The sequence below is a fragment of the Corapipo altera genome, unplaced genomic scaffold (genome assembly GCF_003945725.1).
Source record: "Corapipo altera isolate COAL_440 unplaced genomic scaffold, ASM394572v1 90, whole genome shotgun sequence".
Classification (NCBI taxonomy): Eukaryota; Metazoa; Chordata; class Aves; order Passeriformes; family Pipridae; genus Corapipo; species Corapipo altera.
The window spans coordinates 1,002,628-1,029,360 of record NW_020884990.1 but is presented as its reverse complement, the minus strand read 5'-3'; the positions used below and the strand labels follow the sequence as shown (position 1 = coordinate 1,029,360).

Below are 26,733 nucleotides of genomic sequence, written 5' to 3'. Positions count from 1 at the left end.
TTATGTCCACCATGTACAGGACATAATGTAATTCCCTTCCAAGCTAGTGACAAAACCCCCTCATTCTTGGTGGAATTCCAATCTGCCTTGGCAGCTTTGGGCTTGCTTTATTAAGAGTGATGTCACTCTGTGGCCTCTCTTTTCTTCCAGGGCAGTGTTGTCTGTTCTGATTCATAGCTTCTTAAATCTTCTCCTGGAACAGCTTAACACTGCTTATTTACTTCAATGTGTTTTCCAAGAACACTTTTCAGTTTCACTCATTCTCTTCCCTCATCTATCCTTCTGTGAATCATTACATGTTTATTTACCCTTCCCAGTTTGCAAACTGCAGGGGTTCCCAGCACGATGGAGATCAAAGAAGGTAAATTTTGGACTGACAGAAGCTATGCCTACCCATAAGAATTACATCTTATGCACTGAGTGCATTTATAGCTCTGTAGAGAGATAATAATAGACACTGGAACATCCCAGGTGCAGGACTACTTAGAAACAATACTGAAATCATCAAAATGTTTACAAAAAAAAAAAATCCAAAATAACCCATAGATACATTTTTTGAGACCTCTTTCTTGAAAGCTTAGTGTGAATTCCAAGGGACATCACTTTGAAGGGTAGTGATAGAAACATTTTTAAAAGAGAGATGAGCCAAATTCACACCTATAAGAAAACCTGAGAGGATGAAGGGAAACGTCCTTCAAATCCTGGGATTTACAGGGACAGCTGTTGGAGTCTGGCTTTTTGGCTTCTGAAAAGTCAGCTTGCTGTCAAGGTCATATTTATATTAAGAATAAGAAGCAAGTCACTTGATTATAGAAAATGTGAGTCCTTCCAGCAGAGCCCAGGGAAGGTTGTTTTCTCCTGTCCAGCAGAACTCCTGAATTAATCCACAATTTACAGGATGATATTCTGGTTTTACTACCGATTTCGACTCTGCCATTTTTTCATCTTCATTTGGCACCAGGAGAGTTTCAGAGCTTGCAAGGGGAGGGTTTGTGGTTTCCTGTTCCTCTCACAGGTTGACATTACCTGCACTAACTGTCTAATATACATATATATGCACATGTGGGTATGTATATAACACATGTAACATATGTCATAGGATCAGAGAATCATTAAGGTTGGAAAATAACATACATACATTTCCTTCCTTCCCTGTGTCCTTCAGGAAGTTTAAAGTAGAAATCCTTTGCTTTGGAGAAGGAAACATTTTAATTATTGGGGGAGCTGACTAATTTAGCTTAACAAGGGGGGGAGGAAAATTCAGATTTACTATCTCTTCTATCAAGAAATAAAGTTGTTCCAAGCTGCAGTCTTCTGCTTCTTTGAGTTGGATTATTTTCCAGCATATATTTCTTGGAAAACAGCTGCTACTTCTTTGACAAATCGAGTAATGCATCATGAAGAACTAAAATTCACAGCAGCATAAAAACAAATATATGTTCATTTTAGGACTTTGTTCTCCCCGGGCTTTTGAATCATGGAAGGATGTTTTTAAAAAACATCTATCTTTTACAAATCTCTTTAATAACACCTGCACAATATTGAGGCAGCCCTTTAATGAACAGCAATCCTGGAAATGTAGGTCCTACAGCTTTATATCCTCTCAGGACACCAGCTTTGTGGTTTGATTTACAGCTGACACTGGCATTTGACTTGCTGTCATATTTATTGCCCTGATTACAATTTGAAAAGCGTCGTTATGGGAGGGGAACGATAACACCACGGTCACACGCTGAGAGCTGCAGGTTTTCACAGCCAGGACAGTAAAAAGTGTGATAAAAGGGGGATTATGAGATCATTCCTCCCAGAATTCTTTCTCCTCACACTAATTGCAGCTCCCACAGAGGGCTCCAAGGAGGGGGCAGTTGCCTGGAGCCACAGGCAAATTTATTTGTATTATTTCTAATAAATTGCAACAATTAAATTTGGGATCTATTGTGCTAACTGCTCTATAAAGACATAATAAGAGCCAGGCTCTTCTCTGAAGAGCTTGCAGTCTAAACAGAAAATGCAGTTGCACTGTAGCAGAGATAAAGATTTATATCCAGAATATTATAAAATATTGAGGCAACTGCTCAGAAAAAAAAACAAACAACCAGGAAGAATTCCTGTAATTGCAAAATTATGGTTTTTTGGGTTTTGTTTTTATTTTAAGAAAACAGTAAAGCTTTTGACCTTCATTTTGCAATGTTTATTCATTTTTGTCATTTTTTTTACCTCATAACTTTTATGTTATGACACAAAATTAAAGGTTGACATAACCATAAAAAATTTCAGTTTTGTCAAGATAAAGCATTTTGACTGATTCAAGAGGAAAACTTTGCAGTGTTCCCTTTAGAGGATTTTAGAGGAATTAGAAGCATTTGGAGAATTTTAGAAAATCTCCAAAGATTTAAGACAATTTTGGAGTGCTAAAAATCCTTTCACAAAATGCCTCTAGCCCTTCTAGACTATGAGGGCAGAATTTTACACCTTTAGAGCAATGGAAGAACTCGATTAAAACCAGAGGATTTATGCACAAATGACAGATGTGTAGATTTTTAAGGGAGAAAAATGTTTTTTTAAAACATCATTTAGAGAAATGACAAAGCAGCCCATTACAATTGCTGTCTAATGGTGGATTTTGACAGCACAATATGATGTGAAAAGTGGTTTTCTCCTACAGACATACTTTTACTGAACTTTGCTAAGTGGAAAAAAACCACTAAAGTCCAAATTCTTATAAATTTTAGAAAATACATAGACTACATGTAAGCCTGTTTTGAATAGTATGTTTCAGTCAACAAGGGATTCTTAAACTTTTTCAGTTATTGTCAGGCTGCTTTTTCCAAATTTTTGAATATTCTTTTTAAAAAAATAAACTTAATTTTGGGTAGGTGATATAATCCACTATTAAACAGGGTTATATATTTACTGAAAACTATGTTGTAATTCTCAATGTTAAAGGTTTTGTCTCCATAAGATTAAATTATTTCACTTTAGGTAAAAAGGCTCATCAGCATATGACATTAAATTAAACAGCAGAACAAAACTTGATGGAATGTCATCTTCCCAGAAACTGTCATTTCTGGAGACTGAGAGAAGGTGGCTGACATTTCTTTCAGTTTACTCTGCAGTGAAACAATTTCTTTCCTAACATATCAACAAATGCAGATTATTTTCAAGCTGTGTTTTGCTTTACGTTCTCCTAAATCATATCTAGATTTTCCCCTCCCTTTTTTTTTTCACATGTGAAAAAAAAATATGTCATATGTCATCACTAATTTCAGCCAGAATAGGAGCCAACAGGAAAAAAAAAAAGAAGAAAAAAAATAGACATTTGGTAACCTGGAAAAGTTCTACAAACCACCCAACCTCAGCTGGAACAAAACCAGAAGTGTGAGTGGTCTTGTAGGTGGGATAGTCCTTGGGGTAAAATATCAGGGATATGCAAAATATTCCCTGCAGAGAAATCAGGAGATTCTCTTGGTTCTCTTCCAACACAGAGCAGGCACCTTTTTTCCATGTAGCAGAGCACTATCAACCCCCTTGATGAGGCTTCCTGTGTTTTTGTGGCCTTTGCCAGCTCCATGTGCAGAATATTAATCACTGCATTGAGCACTGAGCCTGCTCTGGTACCAAATAACAGTGAGTTACATCCCTGCAGCTCTGGGTATTTATCACAGCCTAAATATGTCTGATACCCATCTGATTTTAGCAGCACTGTTTGGTCCCATTAGGATATTTCTCATTTATTCTTTCCCCCTGAACTATTGGGTGCCATTTCAATCTCCAGGCGCTGTTCATACAAGGAAGATTCACCTGGCAGAAGGGGGGACGTGAAAACCAGACACAAACAGTCAGAAAATGCACTTGTTTGACCAGCCATTTTTACCTTGTTTGCAATCAGTTAAGAATACATAAAATTGCACTGTGTGCACTCCCTACGTGACAAGGAAAGAGCAGGTGCAGGAATCAGATTGCTCCTGGTATCAAGTGCCATGGTGGGATCCTTGGGTGTCCTGTGCAGGGCCAGGAGTGGCACTCACTTATCTCTGTGGGTCCCTTCAGCTCAGGGTATTCCATGATTTTGTGTTTTAGAAGTAGCCTTTCCTATGGCCCCCAGGACTGTGATACTGGCTGTTAATCCTCAGGAATGGCTGGCACAGTGTGTTGATTAGAGTGTAATAGTTTAATCATCTCTCGGTGTTAGGAGTTCATGTTGTAGTTTCACAGATCATGAAATGTGTCTGTTTAAGATATGGGCACATTATCATCCCTTTTCTTTTTTTTTTTTTTTTGCATGCAGCAGGGACTCTGTAACCGTGCTCCTTTTATCTCTGCCTCTCCTTTACCTGCACTACAGAGCTCATTAACAGGATCAGAGAGGGCACAGGGGTAGCCAAAGATGGTGTTTATTGCAGGGAGAAAAAGAAACATTTTCTTATTGGCAGTGCTGTTGCAGTGCAAGTCGAAGAGTGTAAACCCTCCTTATCACTCCTAAACACTGCACCCGATGAGTTGTTGGCCGTAGAGCTCAGTGCAGGGGACAGCAAAGTGACAGTGTTCCTTAAATAAGTGATTACAGCAACATGAGAGCTGAAAAGGCATCTTCTGAGTCTGTTGTCTCTTCAGGGAGCTGGGTTTGTCTGGGCTTCGTGGAGCTCATTTTAAGTAGATATCCCAGTGTCTCGGAGGGGCAGAAGGGAAATGAGAAGTTAGTGATTAAAACAGGTAGTCAGGAGAGTGGCTTTGGGACCTAATCCTCCCAAGGTGTCAGAGCACATATATATACACACCCCCACTCCTCTCAGTTTAGTAGAACTTGTCTGATTTTTACAAACTGCAGATCTGTACTCAACCAAAGGACCTACTTTGTGTCTGTTCAGTTAACTTTGTTCGCTATTATTATTTTTTTTTAAAACTACCAGTTTTTTAAAATTATTAAATCTTTAACCTTGGAAGGCTTTACCAAGGCAATGTGACTGTGGTTGCTTCAGACAAGCCAGATATAACCCTCTCTCATATCTTCTGTGCAAACCCTGAGGGGAATTGAGGACTGGAAGGACAGTGTGAGGAGGCAGAGACTGGTCAGGTTGATTGGGACTCTAAACAGCCTGACCTAATGGAAGGTGTCTCTGCTTATGACCCTAAAGGTCCCTTCTAACCCAAACTACTCTATAATTCTGTGAAAGGCATGATTGTCACCCGGGAAGGAGAAAACAGGCAACCAGTTTTCCCAAAACTGTACTAAGATTCACAGAGATGCCTGTCTGGTAATGTAGATTTTCCAAGTGTTAAGCTGCCAGGAACAGATATTCTTGTTGGACCAAGAAGGATTAAAACCAACTTAGACAAAATTAAGGAATGGAAAAAGCAAAAGATAAAAGGGTCCAAATACTTGAAAATAAATAAACAACAGTTCCTTTCCCTCAGTCCCTAAATTGTACCCCGGGACAGCAGAGGGGCAGCAGTGCTGTCCTCACACCCAGAGGAGAAAATGAACAGCACACTTCCAAAGAACTCCCAGATGGATTATTGAAACCACTTTATTGAATATAAAATAATCATCTTTGCACCTTGCTTTTCATGTTTTACTTGCCAGAAGACCTTTCAAAGCCTTTCGTCTCCTTATGAGTCTTCATCCATCACAGAACATGCTGTGCCTAAGTGGGACTGTTCTGTTCCATCCATGCCCTGTGTCCCTCAGGATGTGGTCAAGGGCCTTTACAGCTTATTTACAAAAGATGTTTCTTCTCCACCACTAAAAAAAAAAAAAGAAAGTATTTTTTGCCTGCTTTGTGTAAACACGTTAAAAAAACTGAAGTAAACCCAAAAGACTTATGAGCAGTGATGGTAAGGGAGTGTTCTTTGATGTGAGCAGACGTTTTTCCCACTCAACCCTCTCCCACGAGCATCCTAAAATTACAGCAATGTTAAATATTATGATTATTTTAGTTTTAAGAGGGAGGCTACTTCAGGCACTTGGATCACTTTTTTTTTCACATAGTCTGCTGAAGTGCAGACTACCCAAAAGGAGCATCTGGCAGGGTGAAAGCCAAAATGTGGGATGAGTGACTTTGCTGCAGGAACAAGCTGAAAGAAAAAAATGGATTGTGAAGGGTGGGAGGAGAGCAGGAGGCAGGAGGGCAGACAGGGAAATGGGCTAATCCATGGAAACAAGGAGGAAAAGGGATAAACGTGCATTCAAGTGTGCTACTTGTTCTCATATTTCCCCCCCCCCGGTAATTATAGCCCTTTTAATGAACATTTATTTGGGTTCAGAAGTTATAAATCAACTTGCAAATTATCCTACTTATGAAAACAGACTCACTGATTAATAAACTTCTGTTAATAAGATTCTCTCTACATGTCTTATGTGAGCTGAGCTACCAGAACAAATCATAAAGCAGAGCAGGTTCCCAGTACCAGTGACCTTGTGATTGAAGAGCTCCTTTTCACCACTTTGGAGTCAAAAAGAAGTTGTGGGGACATTCTTAAGTGTCATAAAATGCTGAAGTATCATAAAATCCTTTGAAAGGCTCCATTTTAATTGTAAATGCTTTTGAAAGTCTGATTTAGTGGCTTGTCTCAGGTGAAATAACATGTATATAAGAGAAGTGGCCTGTAAAATCACATTTATTTGCATTTCCTAAGTATTGGAATACACTTCTTTTAAAACAGTTTCTGATCTTCAAATGAGTCAACATACATCAATCATTAAATAGGCATTTACTTTCAGATCCTAGATTTGAAGGTAAGAATCTCTGTTTCTTACTTCATCTTCATATTATCCAGGTTTAGAAATAAGTGCTTGTATTTGCTTTAATATCAGGTTAAAAATGACGTTGAGATTGACTTTTGCTGGCTTCATTCTGATATCACCAATAAAAGCGTAGTCAGCTTTCAACTTCGAAAAAGTTAAAATGTCCCATCTTAAAACTTCAGAAGATCAGATTTATAAAAATTAGCTCAAGAAAAAACCAAAGCAGACGTTAATTTCCGCTGCGAGAAAAACCATGATAGGTCATTAAAGGCTATTAATTGTTTCTTTCAGATGAATTCAAGTTATTCATGAAGAGGCTGCCCATGAACTACTTCCTGAACACGTCCGCTGTCATGCACTTGTGGACAATGGATTCCAACTTCCAGCGTCGCTACGAGCAGCTGGAGAACAGCATGAGGCAGCTGTTCCTCAAGGCCCAGAGGACGGTGCACAAGCTCTTTGGCCTCAGCAAGAGGTGCCACAAACAGCCCCTGATCCGCATGCCAAGGCAGAGGTAAGGGAGCCCACGGAACGCTGAGGGATCCCAGCTGCTCTCTTGACCCTGAAATCTCCTCGGGGCGTGGGAATGGTGCAGGCACAGCGTGCAGTCCTTGTGGTTGTAGGGAGTCCCACCTTTCAATATCCCTCTGTTGGGGTTTTCCTAAATATGATGGCGAGGTCAGGATAAATCCTCATTTGTTTGGGGCAACTCAGAAAGCACGTGAGTGCACAAATTCATCCCACTTGGTCCCCCTGTTTTCCAGAGCCGTGTTTTCAGTGGCACTGGGCCAGATGTGACGGTGCCAAACACTCTCACAGTGAACACTGAGCACCTCTCCTGGAGTGAGCAGGGCTATTTTGGGACCTTTGTGGGTCGTTATCCGGCGTACACTGCACACAATTGATTTCTTGTCTCGTTTGTCAGATATGAATTAGGTTCGAAAGGATGCCTAAGGAAAGAAAAGAGAAGTGTTTCACTCCTTCCTAGAAACAGGGCTCCTGAAAGGCAGCCAGTCAGATCTACATCAGCATAAAGTGGGGAGAGGTGATTGCTGGTCGAAAATGGCTTTGTTGAAATTAGTGGAGTGACACTGTAGGAAATGTGGAATGAATGAGCTTTTAAGGACATTGTTCTTCCGAGCACAAACAAAATGGGATAGTCCAGTGACTCCTGCATTTAGCACGTGTCTCCATTGATTTTAAAGAAACCTAGTTTAGGTTCAGTGTTCCAGAACTGCCAGGGCTACTTCACACTCCCCTGCTTTCAGCTCTTCATCTATTGCAAGCTCAGGCTCCATCAATTCCTCTTTGCCTGCTGCTGGCCCTTCCCCTTCTTTCAGGAGACAGTTGTTGTGGCTCTCATGCCGCCCTTCTTCCACATGTTGTGCTTTGTGCTTGAAACAAAAAAATGTATTTTTCACTTGTAGGGTCATTTCATAATTGGAAAACATTCCGCTCAGAAGGGTTGTGCAATCACTGCAGTGCTTCAGTATCCTCTCCTGTGTGTCTTGGGCACAGCCTGGATGAGCATCCTGCCAAAGAGATGATTCACCAGCGACCACTTCAGCAGGAACCCAGAGCTTTTTAAAGCACAAGGAACAACCCAGCCTCAGTATTTTTTTTTTTCCTCACCAAAATTTAATATAATATATTAAAAATAATTTTAAATAATCAGGTCTTCCAAAACAACCTCTGCAGGGTTGTGAGACAACCTTTGGCTGCCATCAATAAAGCAATGAGTTTGACTGTTTTACAGGGAGTTGCACCAAACTTTCATCCCAGTTAAATTTTGCAAGGCATCTCTAGCTTAGGAATGCCACCATTTTTTTAGTTTACTGTGTCTCTTTTTAGAGATTATCCTAATTTTTTTCTAGTCAGCACAGAGGGAGATTGGTTGTATGATGGAATGATGATCAACAGATGACTCAAAATCAGTGTTAAAGGCAGGCTTGGGAATATGTAGCCAGTGGGATGTGTTTGCTAAAAGGGAGCATGTTCAAAGTTGGATTCCATCTGCCTATCTGGGAAAATTGCCTTCTGACATCCAGGCTTTTATGGCTGATAAGAAGAGCTTTAAACTGAGAAGCAAGGGGAAAAGGTCAAAAGAAGCTGGTTTCATGTCCAAACCTGGTTAAAAAGCCACTCTGATAGACCAAGATAAAGAGTGGCTAAAGGATTATCAGTGGTGAAAAGACCGATAGGGAGGAGAAAGGAAACACAGGTATTGACAGAAGAGTTTTCAGATACTGCTCATGATGAGAATATATCTAACCCAAATCAGGTCCTGAATTTTTTGATACCTGTCAACAGGCAAATGAATAGCAGGTAATGCAGTGGAGAATGAATCCCTGAGTCATGCCATGGAGGAACATGAGCCATCCCTCAGGCTGTCAAATCAGGCATCTTGGCAGGCAGCGAGTGTGAGAAGAGAACCAAACCCCAGGACTCTTTTTTTTTTCCTTTGTGTTTAAGAGAAGATAGAAATAAAAGCAAAAAAACCCACAGCTTCACGATCTTTAAGATTCCTTCCAGCCCAAGCCAGTGCCATGGGTAGTTTGGGCTTCAAAGAAACAAGAAGGGGGAATTGGAACAGAAGGTTTTCTAAACAGCTCCTTCAGATTAGTGTTTGGGGCTCTGCTAGTGATAGTTAAGGGTGAATTTTATTATGGAAAGGGAAATTAGACTGAGCTAATGAAGGTATAAATGCTATTTTAAATTGCATTTTTTAGGCACTGGTCTTTTCAGATGCAGATTAAACAGGCAATGCTTCAGTTTTCAATAAAGGTCATGGTGCTGGCAGTGAGTAAAAACAACTCTGCTAATGTTGACTTTTACACTGTATTTCACTAGTCAATAAAAGACATGTACAGAGGGTTTTTAAAGGAATGTGTCAAAAGTGAGAGTTGATTTTTCTCTCTCATGAAACTGGGAGGTATGTCCTAAAAAGTTTAATGTAATTCATGAAAACTGTCTCTGAGCCTTGAGTTTTAGTGGGGTTTATCTGTGTAGTCTGCCAGAAATCGTTTGGTCATGCTTGGAGGAGCTCCTACACGCAGTCAAGGTTATCATTAATTACTGAAAGTACTCTTCTCTTTTCTCTGGCCACAAAACTTTTTAACTGAACATAAACCAAGTTGTTGGCCTGATTGTTTTTAAATGAGACTTAATTAATGAGTTAGACAGAAATTCTTGTAACTTATTTCATGTTTCCTGAGTTCCAGGCCACTTAATAATCATGAGACTAAATTACATTAATATTTTAATTTTCCAATCCCGAAACCAGAATAGCATTGAATCCTCTCCTGATGTCGTTGTTCATAGCAAAAAAGACTCAATTAACTTGCAAGCAAAGAAACTCCATTCCCGTGTCTCATTTTTGAAACAGTTCATGTTCTTCAGCTGGAATAAAGTAGAAATAGTTTTCTTTCAGTTTCTACTTGTGATCAGAGCGATTTACTGCAGCAGTTTTGTGTACAGTGGGGTTGGGAACAGGATTAGTATTTTTGTTTTATTCTGTTAATTGCAAATCTTTTCAAGTTCCAGATGTTCTGCCCAGCTTTTAAACTTGCTTTCATTAACATGTTCTTTTTCCTGAAAGTCAAATCACGCCAAGATCCATCAAAAGTCTGTAGATTTCCATTATAAACCATTATGGCACTGCTGAATGTAGCTCTTAAAATTCACCTGAATTAATCAATCCTTTTCTGTAATCAGTGCAGTATTTAGTGGTTGTCTGAGCTCAAAAAATAATACAAATTGAAAATTCAAAGCCAACAAGGAGCAGGGAACTTGCTGTGCAGGTAATCCATTCCCATCTCATGTAAAGGGATGATCAAACGTTCCATTTTGAGCGATAAAGAGAAAAACAAGATTAAAAAAAAACCCAAAAACTTGTTCTGCGGGGTAATAGTGCCAGGATGAAGTGCTGCCTCCATGAATTTGAGGCTCGGCTGCTTCCAGAGGCTCGAGTGCTCGTTACCAGCGTGTTCTCGTTGCACTGACACATCAGCCTGACAAACCTGCAGTGTCACCGGGTTTTCTTGGCCAGGGGCCACCTCCTGCAGCAGTTGTTGTTCCACTAGATGGCCAGCTCCTGCCGCAGTCCTGGGCAGCAGGGTGGGTGGAACGGGGCTCAGTGTGCTTGGCAGGAGCCCGGAGGTGCCGTGGAATGCAGGTGGGAGGGGTGTTGGAGCAGTGCTGGAAGCAGGACGTGTTTGGGTGTGCAGGAAGGGAGCTGAGGTGTAAAACCACCTGTGTGCCTGCGCTGTGTTAGGACCACGTGTGAGGAACTGCAAAGGTCAATAAAGCTGAGACGATCCCAGGGAGGCAAGAAAACTGGAATCCTTTACTGGACATAAAACTTTAAAGGGTTTAGGGTTACATATGTAACGCGGGGTTTACATATTCATGGTATTAAAATGGGGGGGTTTCACAAGGATGACATGAGGGGAAAACCGAGGTTAATACATCTTGGGGTCTTAGGAGTTACCTTATGGGAAAAACCCTACTTTATCTTGGGGGATTTTACAGGGGAGTTAGGTATTGGGTCCACAGGATGCCAGGGATACAGATTATACTCATGCAAAGGGGGGAACACAATGGGTTTTATGCAGAGGTCTGCTGAGATCAGGATGTAGATTCTCTGGCTCGGGCAGGGCATGTGATAACATGATGTAAGGAGTCTTTTTACATCCTGTTGAAGAAGGCAGGAAGAGTCCACAGAGATGAGGTCAGTGAAAAGGGGTTTTTCCATCTTCTGTTTTCCATGGCCTTCTGCAGAGACCATTCAAATTTCTTTCTGCAGATACTGTATTTTGGAACTCAACAGGGAACAATTCTTAATCTTGGGAAAGAGTTTGCACGTGGTATCTGTTGTCAAGTGCTCCTGCCCTGAGAAAAGGACTATTCTGGTCCTTAAGTTAGTCCAAGCTCTCCCTTCCAGCAGCATCTTTCTCAAGGGAGGTCAGAAAGTGATGTTCTGTTACAGGCTTTGCTGCCTGTGAAGGGGAAAAGCCTCCTCACAGCTTGGGCTGAGCCCTGGGACTCCACTGCAGGGGCACATCTGGGAGTGTGTCCTGTCATCATCACCTGCAGGTCGAACCTTTTCGTTCTTCAAAGACAAAATAAGTGAAGGGAATAAGGAAATATCATTGAACTCCATAGGGATGTCAGCATAGGTCACACGTGGCAATGGGAAGAGGTAAAGCAGAGTCATGGCTGTACTTTGGTCACTCTGTTATGGGGAGAGAAAGCTGGGTTTCTTTCTGTTTTGGGTGTTTTCATTTCAAACGCAGTGACTACGTGCTGAGAAGCTGAAAATCCCAGGAACAGACCTGGTGCCACCCTTGGGTTGCTGGCAGTGCCTCAGAGCAGCACCCACATCCACCCACACCACGGAACCAGAGGGAGAAAACCAGAATCTCTGCACTTGAGAGACTTGGTGGGGAAGGAGAATCTTCACTTTCCCAAATATTTTTTTGAGAAGGGCAGCAATGATTTCCTCTGATTTGATTTAATAGTCAAACACTACTGAAAGACATTAAAGACTGGGGGAAGCTTTCATTTCTTCCTTCAGAAGTGCCAGTCTAGCACTTTTTGGTCACTCTTTTTGGTGTCATTTCAGTGGGTTCCTTGACTAATGTCATCCCTTTGAGTGAGTGCACTCAGTCCAGTACATGGCTCTGTGTAGGAACCTTATCTGTATGCAGTTTAAATCACTTCATAATGAAAAAGCATCTCTTGAGGCCAAATTTAATCAGCACAAACTGTGATTTAATAAAGACATAAACAAAAATATTAAAAGGAGAAACATAACGTAAATCCAACAATAGGTCAGTGCAAAAAAATTTGCATCTTCCTTGCATAATAACAAAGTGAAAACCTGCTGCAACAAACTGCAAATGAAGGTTACGAGTATTTTAAGTAAATAAGAATTTCCATCTTAAAAGCCCAAGGTATGACACGTGCACACAAAAGCATGAAGTCTTGAATAAAATGTTGGTATTTGAATTTTTGAAAAGTCTGGATGCTTAATATTACCATCTAATTTACAGTGAAGGGGGTGGTTCTACCAATAGTCCAGCCAGACATTTAAAGGATCTTCTTCTGGTAACAGAAGCTGACGATAAATACAGACAAAACTCCTTAATAATTTTTTAAAAAATTAATAAATTATTTTAATATATAAAAACCTCTCTTTCTGAAAGAAAAGTCATTCTTGGCAGCCTTATGTTTGAAGTATGTCCTTGTCTCCACAAAGGTTATTTTTTTTAAGGAACATACTCTGAAGCTAATGCAGACTTAGAAGGAGTTCATCACTAGAGGCAGTGAACAGCCCCATCAAACAGAAGAGCTTCAGAAGGAATTCTGCTTTTTAAAACCAGATTTTTATTTTGGAATTTCCCACAGAATGCACCACAGGCAGCTATGACAGGAGGAAGAGCCAGGAATTTACATTTTCTCATTTTTCTCTGCATTTTGAATTTCACAGAGCAAAAACTTCACATGCCCTAGAAGGGCAACAGGGCCTGAATACTCTAAAAACACGTCAGAGAAGGGACTTGTATCTTAGTGTTCCCTTCAGTCCATGTGCAGAAAAACATTTAAAATGGATGGCTTTTTTACAGCATCTGTAACGCAGTCCAGAAGAATGTTGAGGCCTTGAAACCTGTTTCCTTTGGAATGTTACAGAACAAAATACATAAAAAATAAAAAGGATAGTGCAGATTAATCCCATTCCCTCAGGATGTAACCCAGGATTAGTTCCTTACATCCCAGAGCTGGTTATCAGCTACTGTAGATTGCTTTGCTGTGAGTATAATTGATTCACAGGCACAAAATTAGTAAGGAATAAAACCTTCCACCAGGGTTCAAGATGTGAAAATTTCATGGTGCATCATGCAGAGAGTTTTCTTCTCAAAGCACATTTGTGGCATTGGATGTAAGAGAAAAAAAAAATCTAATTATCCATCACTTAACAGGCTGCTGGAATGAGAGTGAGCAGTGAGTCTGGATGAAAATTGTTATGGAAAGGCAACATAAGACAGCAAAAGCTCCTCTGGTGTAGATTATGCTTCTGAAAAACCAATATTTTGTCTGGTTTTTGACCATCTTTTAATAAAGTACAAAGGACCATTGAGATGTTTCTAAACAAAAATCGTTCCAGGAAAGAACAAAGAAATAATAATAATAGATTGTGTTATTATAGTATGTTTAATAATTACTATTATTAATGCTCCCATTAAGAAACTTCATTTGGGAGTTAAAAATGGATTTCCAAGTTTCAGTGTAAAGGAATGCCCCTCCTGTGGAAATCTGGCTTGGATCTGCCACCCCAGGTGCACATCTGAAAGTCTTGTGCCACGGAAGAGGGAGGTGATAAGATGAAAGTGTGTGACATAAATGAAGGTCAGTTTGGCAGTGGTTGCTTTACTAACATGAATAATAAGTCAGCATCTGTTCTCAGAGGAAATCAAATGATCTGCTTTGAGGTGATACCTTTAATTGGATTGGGGATTAGAGTTATTTAAAACTAACGTGACACACATAAAAATATGATCCAGAGCCCTGCAAATAACAGGGCTGATAACAGTGAGGAGATAAACTCTTGTGTTGTGTGTGTGTTTTCACACGTGGTTTAGGAGCTGTGTGTACATGGGGCAGCTGCTCTTGGCCTCTGTCCTTGTAGGAAATTTCTCTCAAGGAGATTTGGTTTCCTGATGTTGCAGCACTTTACCATGCACTCAAAGAGGCTGTTCTTGACCACCTGCTACATGTGAAAATGTTTCCAGCCTCCCAACAACGTCACTTTTGATGTTTCTGATGAATAGCAACGTTAGAATGAAGTAATTTCAGCACATCAGAAAGTGCTGTGAAACGAGGAGACAGTTTATATTAATGTCACAGGGCAGGAGCATTCCTGCTCCCATGCTCTGGAAACACCACCTGTGCAATATGTGGAATTAAGTCACATTTCCACACCCACGTTTTGCCCTTTTTAAACTATAAAATACTCCCCAGTGCAACTGTCCCCTGAGAGCAGTGCTGTAGCAATTATGGTTTACATTTTTGTCCCAGGATGTTCAAAAGAGAAAAATCATCTCGGTAGGAATCATCTGACAGGAAAGAAGTTCTACCAGTATAGTCTGATCTGATGTGATATTGATTCAATTCTGCAGGGTGCTGTATTACACCTTGTTCCGAGGCTTGCAATACTAAAATCTCATTTCTGAATCACTAAACACCAGTGCAGTGGCAAACAGTCTGTCCTGTAAAAGGACAAAACGTTGGCACAGCAGATGGGACTCGCCTTGCCCATGCATTTCATATCACTGCTGGATATTTGGACATTTTGAAGGACACGGTGCACAGAAGTGCAACAGCAGAACAGGACTCAAGGAAGTAATTTCATGACTTTCTTGTGGGCTCGTTTCTAAGAGTAACAGGGTTATAAGAAGGGAAATCACATATTCTGTTGAAAAGCGAATTTCCTCTGTACAGTCCATTTCTGAGAAGCAGAAAGTTGGGCTTAGTTTCCCTTTCTCCCTCATGAAACAATATCTGGAGTATCCATTTATTTCATATCTGCTGTACCACTACTGTAACTAATTCACTACCACTGCAAATTGCCTCTGTTCCTTCCACAACAGGAGGTTATTTCCAACCCAAATGTCTAAACTGTCTTTTTTTTTCCCCCCAGACAAATTTTGTACCGGAGCCTGAAAATTTGAAGAAAATTAAACAGAAGGAGCTTAAAATAATATTTTATTTTGTAGATATGTGGCATTACCAAAAAAAAAAAAAAAAAAAAAAAAAAAAAAAAAAAGAGGCACCTGGGTTAAGAAAAAACTACCACAGAATTTCAGCTCTAAACTATTCAGCACATTTAATCCCCAGTGTAGATCCACAGTACTGAAGGTCTTGCTTTTAGCCTTTCGGCTTTTGCTGTGACCAAAGTGCTGCAAAGGACTTTCCCTCAGGCCAAATTTAAAGATATCTTAATCACCTATCCACATGAATCATTTGCAGAGCCAGAACCAGAGCCAGCACTGCGGTGACTCACAAGGCTTGGAAGTCTCTATGCTTTAAAATAATTACTTGACCCGTGGATGGATCCTGGCACACATTTCTGGGCTTGGCAGCTTCTGTTTGCTCCTGGCCTGATGACCATCTGTCTGTGCAGTCCTGGCATGTGACAGGATGGCCATGAGCCCCTCCAGACAGCACCACCTTGGAGCTTTGTGACCATGGACACCGCAGACACAGCTGGAGGTCAGGCAAGGACACCAGAGGGACATCCTGGATCTAGGAGCACCCTGGGCTTCAGGCTGTTCCCACATCCAGAAAGCTGGGGTGTCTCCCAGGTTTCACCAGCATATTTGAACAGACAGATTAGAGAATGTACCACAAGGGCACATCTTTTCTCATCTCTTGAGTTATTAAATAAGACATGTATGAACTCAGAAAGGATGGGCTTTGTCTCCAGCATCAGGAATCCTCTGTGGAGTCCCCCAAGTCCCTCAGCCTGTGCCCAGCAAGAGCCTGACTGTATCCCATCCCTCTTGCTCTCTTTCTTCCCTTGTGTTCCTTCAGAGTGAGAGTGTCTGTGCAGCTCCTGTCTCAGCAGGAATTGCTGTGACAGAAACACTTCTCTGGGCTGTGCTGTTCCAAGGAAAACCCTGTCCCTCTGTGGGAACGTGGGATTGATGCACAGCACAGGAAAGCTTTGCCACGAGGGCAGAGTGAGAGGGGAGATGAAGGCTGGACTGTAGGACACCTTCCACTAGCCCAGGTTGCTCCAAGCCCCTTCCAACACAACTATAAACAACAGATATTTTTGTATCTGAAAAGATATTCCAAGTGTTTAATAAGAAACAGATTCTCAGATCTTAATCTGGGTCATATCTCTGTGGCAGTTGGACTTGATGATCAGAGAGGTCTCTTCTAACCTTTACAGTTCTCTGATTCTTTGAATATTAGAGTTAGAAAACTTTCCAGAGTAGGTTCTGCTGTCCTTCTTTGGGTGGACCGAGTTGCTTGTACCTGCAACAGGATCAGTTCCTTTCAGACTAAGCAAACAAGAGAGTAGAAAATCTGTGTGACACAAGTTGTCCCTTAGAAATGTTAATTGTCAGTGCAATCATTAACTGTGATGGGTGTTTGTAGTATCTAAAAACTCATTATCATATTGATGTGTAAACTTTGGTCATATGTTTATATGGTCCTGGAAAGGAAAAAAAAAAAATCCTTGGGATGTTCCATAAATTGTTACTGTAGCAAATTTCCCCCAGATATTTCTCAAGGTTTTTATTCTTTTGGAGAAGTGTCATAAATATACCACAGAAAATGAACATAAAACACCATGTTATCAGTAACATCCTTTATAAAAATTAAATTTTCAAGTATTGTTTTAGGCAGGAAACAGGAAAGCTTCAGGCTGAGAGAATGCAAATGAAGTTTTATTGAACCAACAAGTGAAGATCAGGACCTTAAAGCAACATTTGAAATGAAAACAAGATTGCCTTGCTATCAAGCTTCCTTCCCCCACATTCACATCCTGACCAGGATTTTGGAATTAAGCAGTTATCTCCATATTCTACAGCTGCACAACCAACAATGACAAGGAGAAAATCAATGTCTAAGACATCAGAGTACCTTTGCTTCAACTCACACTTCGCTGAGGGAATGGCAAGAAGGGTTTTTTCCCAGGAAGGTGTCAGAATTCACGTGAAGGAATCAGAGAAATCACATCCTGGGATCCCATGGGATCTATCCCGTGTGGCTGACTCAGAATTTATCACCTGTTTACCCCTTTTTTGGGCTCTGAGACACATTAAGGAGATACAATCAATACAATAGTTTAAAATGGACATCCCCAGATCATTAAAAAACCCCTTAAGTAGCAGATGATAGAGCACAGCTGCAGAGGGAATTAATTCCAATTAATGTGTAAGGAATTTATCCTGGTCAGAATATTATCAGGGTTCTAGAAACCCATCTCTGAAACGATAGATGATGATAAGTATAAAATAAAGGACTTATATATTGCAAGGAGCAGAAGTAATAAAATTTGTTGGCACTCCAGACAAAAGGTGACACTTGGTAATTTTCTAATATAGTTATATTTTATTACCTTTAATGACTGACTTCTCTCAACTGTCAAGATATTAAAGTAAGAAGATGAATCAAACCAAACAAAAAACCTTCTCCGAAGTCCACCCAGAATCACCTTTTCTTTGCTTACTTTGCAACAATAAGTTATTTGTTTAAAACTCAAGAAATTACAAGTGTAGTTACAATCTCTACTGAAAGGAAAGCTTTTTGCCCCATTATGAAGCTGCTGCCATATGTACCCTAAAATTTATTTTCTCCAGGTTTTTGTTATAAAACAAAACCGAAGTTTCTACTTCAATTCTTTTTATTTTCCTGTCTGGCTTTTTGGGCATTCAAATTCTTAGATAATTAGTTCCTGTCCTACACATAGGACAGGAATAACTTCAACATACCTTCAAACCTCTCCTGTTACATAAAAGTACAGCCAACGTCAGGATTTGTAGCATTAATTAAAATTAATATACACAAAAATATACACAAAAAAGCGTGTTTTCAAAAAAGAAATTTGGAATTAAATTAACTGTTTGAAATGCATTTCCCTCTAAAAAGCAACTGGGAATCTCTCTCCACATTGCATAAACTCTGTTCATTATATTTCCAAAGACTCCCCTTCCTTATTTCAAACAATGATATTTTCAATAGAATCTAAACTCAGGATTTTTATCTTAAACATTCATTAGTTTTGTAGTGGGTTTGTTTTTTTTTTTTAATCTTCCAAATTAAAGAAACTGCTCCTTGTTAATTGAGAGGAAATCCTAACCAGCTCTTTAAGTGACCACAGAAGAACCCAAAGGCACCCTGCCCTTGAAACTGTGCCTCTATTGTTCCACAGATTTTGGAACAAAGCTGCCTTAATTTTGGAAAAACCCGGGCCCAGTAAGTGATGATTTCTGTGATGTGAGCTGATGGCTCACCATCTGCGGAGATGCTTCAGGATCTGCAGCAGCACCACCGGGCTGGGAGGGCCATAAATACAAACCAGGCAGGTGGCAAATGTACCCGGGGGGTGGGCAGGGCACCGGGCAGGGCACGGAGCTGCTGACGGGGCTGCCCCACCGCCCTGCACCTCAGCCAGCTCTGAGCACAGCCCAGGGCAGCAGATCCCCAGCCAGCAGGAGATTTTCTGTTCCATCAGCTCAGCCCTCCGTGCACGGCAGAACACTCGAGCAGCAGTTTTATCTTGCTGAGTCCGGCCCACAGTTTAATGAGTCTTGCACTGGGTATGAGGTTGTTGGACATTAAGTGATTTTTTATTTCTTCTGCTGGCCATCTGCTGCATCTGCCAACTTGCTCCTGCTCTGTACAGCCACATTTGGGGATCACATCGACTGTGGCACAGCAAACGTTTCGCTCGTGGATTAGGAGGCGAGCAAAAGTTCATAAAAGCCACAATCCTCAGCTTTGAATGGCAGAAGCAGAGAAACAAGTTTGCAGCCGTGGATATTTAGAGGAAGTGTGTACAGAATAACTGCATCTGGGCTTCCAAGCGTTGCTGCAACTTTGGGTTGGATTAACTTCAAAAACAGACCCTCTGTCCATGAAAGGCAGAATTTCTCTGTGCTGAATAGAGGTTAGTGTCCTGACACTGAGGAGGGGAGCTTTGTAAAGAGGGCTTCTGCAGGAGGCACCTGTGAATCTTGGCAAGTGATGACTCCAGAGCTTGTTCCTTTTTTTTTTTTCTTTTCTTTTTCTTTTTTTTTTTTTTTTTTTGCTGAATAGCAGACAGTCATCTGGTTATAGAGCTCCATAGACAAATTCAGCTGAATGGTGCCATGCAATTGTGAAATCCATGACACTGCAACTCTCATAGTCTGTGGGATCACAGATCTCACACAAGCTTTCAAATCTAATTTACAAATAAAATCCTCTTTTAATCTGTTTCACCTTTGAAGTTTACAAGAGCATTCACCACATCCTTGATACCCTGTGTGTGATGGTGATAGTGAAATGGAACTGTTATTCTATGGCTGTGAAATTCACAATGTTTTTATTTAATTCCTGCTTTAAACGTCTACCCCTCGTAGTAAACATAACTAGAAATTCCTTGCAATGTTTGCAGATCATCAGCCCTAATCATAGGTATAAAAAATTAAACTCTGCAGACACAAAATCATATTCATGTGTTTACTGAATAAAATTAAGGAGAGCATTTGCAGCACTCTCTCTCCAACAAAACTGTACAATTTTCCTTTAAAATTGTCAAGGAAAAACTTCTTGAGCACACAAGTTAAAATTCACAGAAGTTTGCCTCTTAAAAAAAAAAAAAAACCAAAAAAAAAATCCAAAAGGAAATTATTTTCTAAATCCATCCCCACGAATTTTATAAAACTGCCCTGGTGTGGTTTCTGCTTTTACAACTTGAATAAGTTTTGTTTTAGCAGGTACATGACAGATTGATCCCTCTGAGTCAGAGAACTTCCCATACTTTGGAAGAAAAGGCTGTGTTTTGGAATTCCAGAATGGTTTGGGTTGGAAGGGACCTTCAAGCCCATCCAGTGCCACCCCCTGCCATGGACAGGGACACCTTCCACTAGCCCAGGTTGCTCCAAGCCCCGTCCAACCTGGCCTTGGACACTTCCAGGGATCCAGGGGCAGCCACAGCTCCTCTGGGCAACCTGTGCCAGGGCCCCACTACCCTCACAGGGCAGAACTTCTTTCTAATGCCTAATTTAATTCACATTCCTTTTTTAGATCTGAACAATTCAAACCCAACATCCCATAAAGTTTTCAGCTCCAGGAAAGAAGTGAGCGGTCCCAAATATTTACTTGTTTTCACTCCTATGTCTGCAAGGTCCCACAGACACTAATAAGACTCTTTTTTTTATTGGCAATATCAGTCTAACACGGATTCATTCTTTTAAACCCCAGATAATCAAGTCTTTTCTGCCCACATTGGTGTAGGTTTACCACGTAGTGTTAATTTGTGCTCAGTACCCTCATGGGAAAGTACAGATCCTAAATCAGTTCAGATGATCTGTAAAGAAACAAAATAATTGACCTATGTGTGGTGTTGTTTGGGTTTTGTTTTTTTTTTTTACTGTGGTTAACACTTTATGTTCAGGTCTGGAAGCTGGCACACTGGTCAGCTTCCATTTGCTTGCCCAGATTTCCAGGCTGTTCTATGTATGTTGTTGACATCAGAAGGTGCTGAATTAACATCTCCACTGGAGGAAGGGGAAAAGATTGAGTGCTTAATTTCTTGAGAAGATAGCTTTTAAAATGCAGTTAAGGTGTGCAACTGCCAGCACTGAGGCACCTGAATGGCAGCAACACTTTGCATACTTTTAAAGCTGTAAAGTAAAACTGAGTGTGATTAATGGGATGGCTTTGCACATAACAGCACAGCTGGGGATTATGTTATTTTATATTCATCTTCCAAACTCCCATAAAAGTAGATTATTGTAGCATAGCACTTGTGAATAGTTACATGATGACTGGAGTTCTCACAAAGGAAATACATTGCAGAGGAACTCAGCCTTCCTCTGTGGAATTCACCCTTCAAGGGTGAATGTAAACAGCTGGAAGGTTGTTTAGGGAACATTGGGGTCATCATAAAAGTATTGGAAGAGGTGTAAATATTTGGCTGAGCTTGGGAATACGTGAACAGGGCATCTGCTGAACTTCAGTGGCCCAGGGGGACTGTGGAGAGGTGAAGGTCCTGCCTGGGGTGGGGGTACCAGCATCACACTCTTCACAGCTGGACATGAGACACAAAGCCACGGTGAGAGTGTGCAGAAGGTGCCTCTGTACTTTTAAGGAACGTCTGAGCCTGAAAACATGCCTAGGGTGGCTGTGGGACTGGCAGCACCACGGCACCATCCAGGGTGGAACCTGCACACAGTCACCTGAGGGACCTGAGCAGCAGTAGAGGGGTTCCAGAAATGGAAGTTATATATGGACAGAGGTGATATGTATTAATAGAGCCATGAACAACTCTGCATAAAAGGCTATTTGACTTGTGGTTTTCACTGGTCACTAATTACAAGACAAAAATTTGCAGCCATCCAAACTCTGCTGAAACTCAGCTGGAGCTGGAATTGCTGCCACGTGTCCTATGAAAACTCATTCCCAAAGGAGGTTCATTTACTGGGCTGTTGGCATCAGCTGGGAGATACCCACTGATATCATGGCATAAGAATAAGAGTCCTCCTTTAAAATGACTATTTCAATTAAAATGCCTTTCAATTAAAAAAAAAATCAATTTTTCCTTGATTCATAGTCTTTTTTTCAAAAATTCTGCTATTTGTGACCGGTTGAGTCACAGGAAGAGAAACTTCTCATTGCTTAAGTTCTTTGCCATCCCTTTTTACTGTTATTTGTGAGACAGTATAAGGTTACCAATAATTAAATATTAGTACTTTCATTTCATTTCATTTATTTATTTATTTATTTAATATTAATACTTTAATTTCATTAATTTAATTTCATTAATTTAATTTCCATAGCTGAAAGGATTCAGGCTGATTGTGCAGAAGCAATTGCATTGATCTGCACAACAGCCCACTCTCAGCCTGGCAGGTATCAAACAGATACAAAGAACATTAACAACAAGCAAATTAAAAATGTCTAAATTTTCTTTACACAAAATTTATTGAGCAGGACTTTAGTTTTTTTAAAAAAACCTTATTTTTAGTAAAAGAATAGTACTCATTAAATCCACATTTCTGGATGTTAAGGACCAAACCAGCCACAGTCATGAGCTCAGATATGACTTTCCTGTACTAATTTTTAATTTGTCATGGGTATGTTGCATACACTTTAAGTGAATGAATAAGAGAAAATGTTAAATGCATTTTAAACTGCCTATTTTTCTGCGAAAAATCTCCTTTTTGCAGCTGTTTGTTTGTAAGCACATGGTATTGCACACCTTTCCTAGGGAATGAGGGTGTGCTTAACTAAAGCTAAACACTGAAAACTGCTGTTATTTTCCATATATTATTGCAGTGCCACTTCTGAGCTCCTAAATTTCTTAAGAGGATGGATCCTGCTTAAAGAGAAACTTAAGTTTAATAAGAAATACAAACCCTAACATTGGAATGATAAATAACGTAAATGCATATTAACAAATTGAGATCTACAGTTAAAACTATATGCTCTTATTCCTTATGCTTTAAAAAAAATACACCACAATAATAGTTTAACTGGAGTTTTTTTAGGAACCTTTGTGATTTTTTAAGCAGTTTTTGCAGAAAAAAAAAATCAAGGAGGTGTAAGTTTGACAAGCAGTTATGTGGAGATTTAAGAATAAAGGTAAAGAGAAAGAGCAAATGTACCTTCACACGGGTATGGAGTAAAATTCCTCTTGTCTCTACAAGTTCTTGGATATTGAATGGAATGATCCATCAAAAACAGACACACAGTTAATAGGGAATGCAAAAGACCACTTGAATAGAAAAACCCCAAGCTTTAAAAATCATCACATCTCAAAAAAACCCCACCCCAAACTGTAAGTCTGAAGAAATAGATGAAACTGGGAAACCAGAAAAGTCCCTCACAATGTAGATGATGTAGGAGCAGAATCTTAGTCATCTTCTTTAATATTTGTAAATCAAACCATCAGGGGAGGCTTTGCCAAGTCAAAAATGGAAGAATCATTTTGCCTGTCTATAGTAAGTTCTCTAAAGTAACAAACACAAACAAATCCCTTCTATATACCTAGTGATCTGGTGGAAAATTGCAAATTTAGTGGCAGATGGCAGGAAATGGAATTTGCTGTCTTATCAGGACAATAAAGCTGAAAATAGTTGGGGTAAACTTGTTACAAAGAAAAAGAAAAAGTTGCAAAAGAAAATAGGACAGATCCTCTAGTTCACATTTATAGATTCTATTAAGGACAATCTGTTTTTAATTGGAGAGGGCTCCCTGAGCCTGAAAATGTAGTGTCTAAAAGAGCATTTACAAATTATTGTCATGCTGAACACGAGTGCTGCTCATGCACTAAATTAGATTCACTGCTCAGAGACTCCACAGCTCTGGTAGCAAAGGAGGAGAATCATGAGCAGTGTCTGGAACAGCATCTCCACAAATCACTCACCTTGCAGTGGAGCCTGAGGAGAGAAGCTGCTGATTTGTCCGGCTGAGCTCAGTCGCTGCTGCTCAAGGGCTCTGAAAACTCCCCACACAGGTGACTGATCTGCCCAACGTGGCTCAGCACAGGCTGGAAGGGCCTGAAATCCTCTCTCAGATGGAGTGAGACATGAGGAATTCATGGACCATTTTCAGTGCCAGTGAACTGGCTGCGGGGAAAGAGGAATAAATAAAAGATGACTCCCAGTATATGCAACAATACAGGGACAGCCCAGTTTTAGGGACCACCCCAAATGTTTGTGCTTCTAAACTTTGCACGATTTCTCCTCTCTTTGGTTTTGTTGTTGCTGTTTCAAGGTTGGTATTTGATGAGGAAAGGGAAGGGGAGGAAAGATGTAATGCAGTGGTAGCTCTGAGTTCACTGTGATGTGACCTCATATGACCCTGAGAAGGAGCTTTGGGTCTCTGTCCTTGGCAGAGTGTACTTTGGGGGCAGAAAGTCTCATCCATCCATCATTTCTGAGCAATAGCTCTGCTCAAGGAGGAAAAGAATTGTAGCTGTGTCCAATGTCTGAACCAATCACTGGCAAAAGAAAAAAAAAGTCATCTTTTATCCATCCCCTTCTATGTGATGTGAGGGCAACATGCTGCTTCCACTCCCCTCCCAAATAAGGAAGCTGCTCCATAATTGCTCTGAGTCTAAAACTCAAACAGGTTATCACTCAGCACAATGCAAAGTGGCATATTTTCCTCAATAATTGCCAAGTTTCCCTAGAAAAAACTTGTAGACCATCTTTTATGTATTAGTAATAATTTAGAGGAAAACCTGGTCACTGTTATGTACAAGGTGTTCGTAATTAGCACTTTGTTTATAAAAGTTATTGTCATTCTGTGCTCCGAAGGGATCATACATAAATAATAAATAAATAAATATTAAAAAAAACCAAACAAAGAGAAATTAAAATTAGCCAAGGAGAAGATAAAAAAATGCTTTCCAATATTACAAAGAAGGTAATTTTCCTGCAGAGCAGTAGAGAGTTGAGAAAGGTTATTTTTCTTTTTTGATGCAAAAAGGCTTTCATCTGAAGTCCAGTGCTCTTATTCTGCTCCTAATTCCTAATCTGAAATTCCCTGATTCCAAATTGTGATCGCTTTAGCAAAGGACATGGGAATCAGCTCTCAGAATTCAGCCACTCTCCTGCTTTGTGCCTTCTGTTCCTGCACATGAGAACTACCCTTGACTCCAGGGTTACCTGAAGGAAAAGCACCTGGATTTGAGGGTGGGAGATTGTCTTGCCATTGCAGGTGTTGCTTTTGAACTCCCTCTCATGGGTTTATGTTTTACATGCTGAGCAGCATTAGCTGAATACAAGCTGGCTTAAAACCACAGTTGTGATTTTCATGGTTCACAATGTAAAAGACAAAAAATATAAACAATAATTAACAGTCAGAATGTAAAAGGTCTGTAAAACAACCTCCTCAACACCCATGCTCAGCTTCAGCAGAAAATTTGAAGTAGAAAGGATCAATGAAATTTGCAGATCAGGAGGTAGGAAAGCAATGAGACCCCCTTGGCAAGGCAGTTCTGCAATAGCAGCCCTGTCCTCCTCTCTTTATAACAGTTATTTTTTCCCTGATGTCAGCTTCAACTAGAAGTTGGGAAATTCTTTCCATCCTCAACCTGCAGGATTTTGCAGGATGCACTGAGGATTATGCCGTGGCACTTCAAGTTTTCTTCCCCGGGCTCAATCATTTCATGCTGGGAAACAAAATGGTCTTTGAGTACCCAACAAACCTTTATTTCTGGAGCCGAGGGAGCAGATATTTCATTTGGAGTTCAAGTACCCATATGTGGATGGGGTGTCTATGCAGCAATTCAGTCCTGTGAGACAAAATAATAATTGAATGTGTTCCCATAGAAACTGAAAACAGCCAGTGGAAACTGCTATAGAGTATTAAAAGAATTCAGTCAAGTTATATTTGAGTAAATAAGGAACACTGGCAATATACTACCAGTTACAGGACAGGTGGTGCTCTTAAAATTACTTTTAAATTTACGTCCTAGAGCTCCAACTTCTGTGGTTTTTCCCAGGGTTACAGATTGGTATTAAGTGATTGATCATGAATGTTCTCAAGTTAAAGGGGTGTTTTCTACCAATACCATCATTTTTTTTCGAGCAAGTCCATGGCGAGGTAAATAGATTAAGTGAGCAATAAGCATTCAGCTGATAGTAATGTTTGACAGAACTATATTGCAATAAGCAGCAGTGATTGTAAAACCCCTGCCAGATATAAAGCCAAAGTTAATTTGCTCTCCTTATATCCCAGACAGTTTGGGTTTTTGGGGGATGAGTGTTTGGCTGTTAAGAGTTAAGTTCAAAATTAAAGAGATGAGAAATATTTGGGCAGGGTCAGTTTAACTTTGTTGTAATGTCAATTCCGACTGTCTCAGCCTGGTGGAAAACACTGGATTACGTGTGGATTTGGACTCCTCAACCCACTTGCCAGCAGAGATTGATTTTGGGGCAGAGGTGAAGCGACAAACCAGTTCCTTTTGTTGTCCCTCAGCAGCACCACCAGTGGCAGCAGCCAGGGAGGAGGGGAAAGGCTTTAATGCCTTGAATCCAAGTGCTGTGCCAGGCAGGCTGAAAGACATCCCCCCAAAATATGCCTGCCCCCTGAATGCTCCTTTAATAGAAATGCTAAGTCACCTCATCCATGAAAATCCATGTGAAAGATACCTGCCAAGCCCATGGATATGGATTGTGTGCTGGACAAACAGGAGGCATCATGGATGATGTGTTTGCCTGAGGGCACGAGTGCTATTTTTGTGGCTATTTCTTGTTATT

The 26,733-nt window shown here is 40.4% G+C and overlaps 1 protein-coding gene across 2 annotated transcripts in view; it reads left to right on the top strand.

The window, feature by feature from the left end:
* The window catches only part of LOC113958185 (BMP/retinoic acid-inducible neural-specific protein 3), a 179,252-nt gene that overhangs the window by 145,539 nt on the left and 6,980 nt on the right, over positions 1–26,733 (top strand). For both annotated transcript variants that reach the window (XM_027666292.1, XM_027666293.1), the window contains exon 7: positions 7,037–7,259. In XM_027666292.1, coding sequence (XP_027522093.1) covers positions 7,037–7,259 — 223 coding nt within the window. The remainder of the gene's footprint in view (positions 1–7,036; positions 7,260–26,733) is intronic.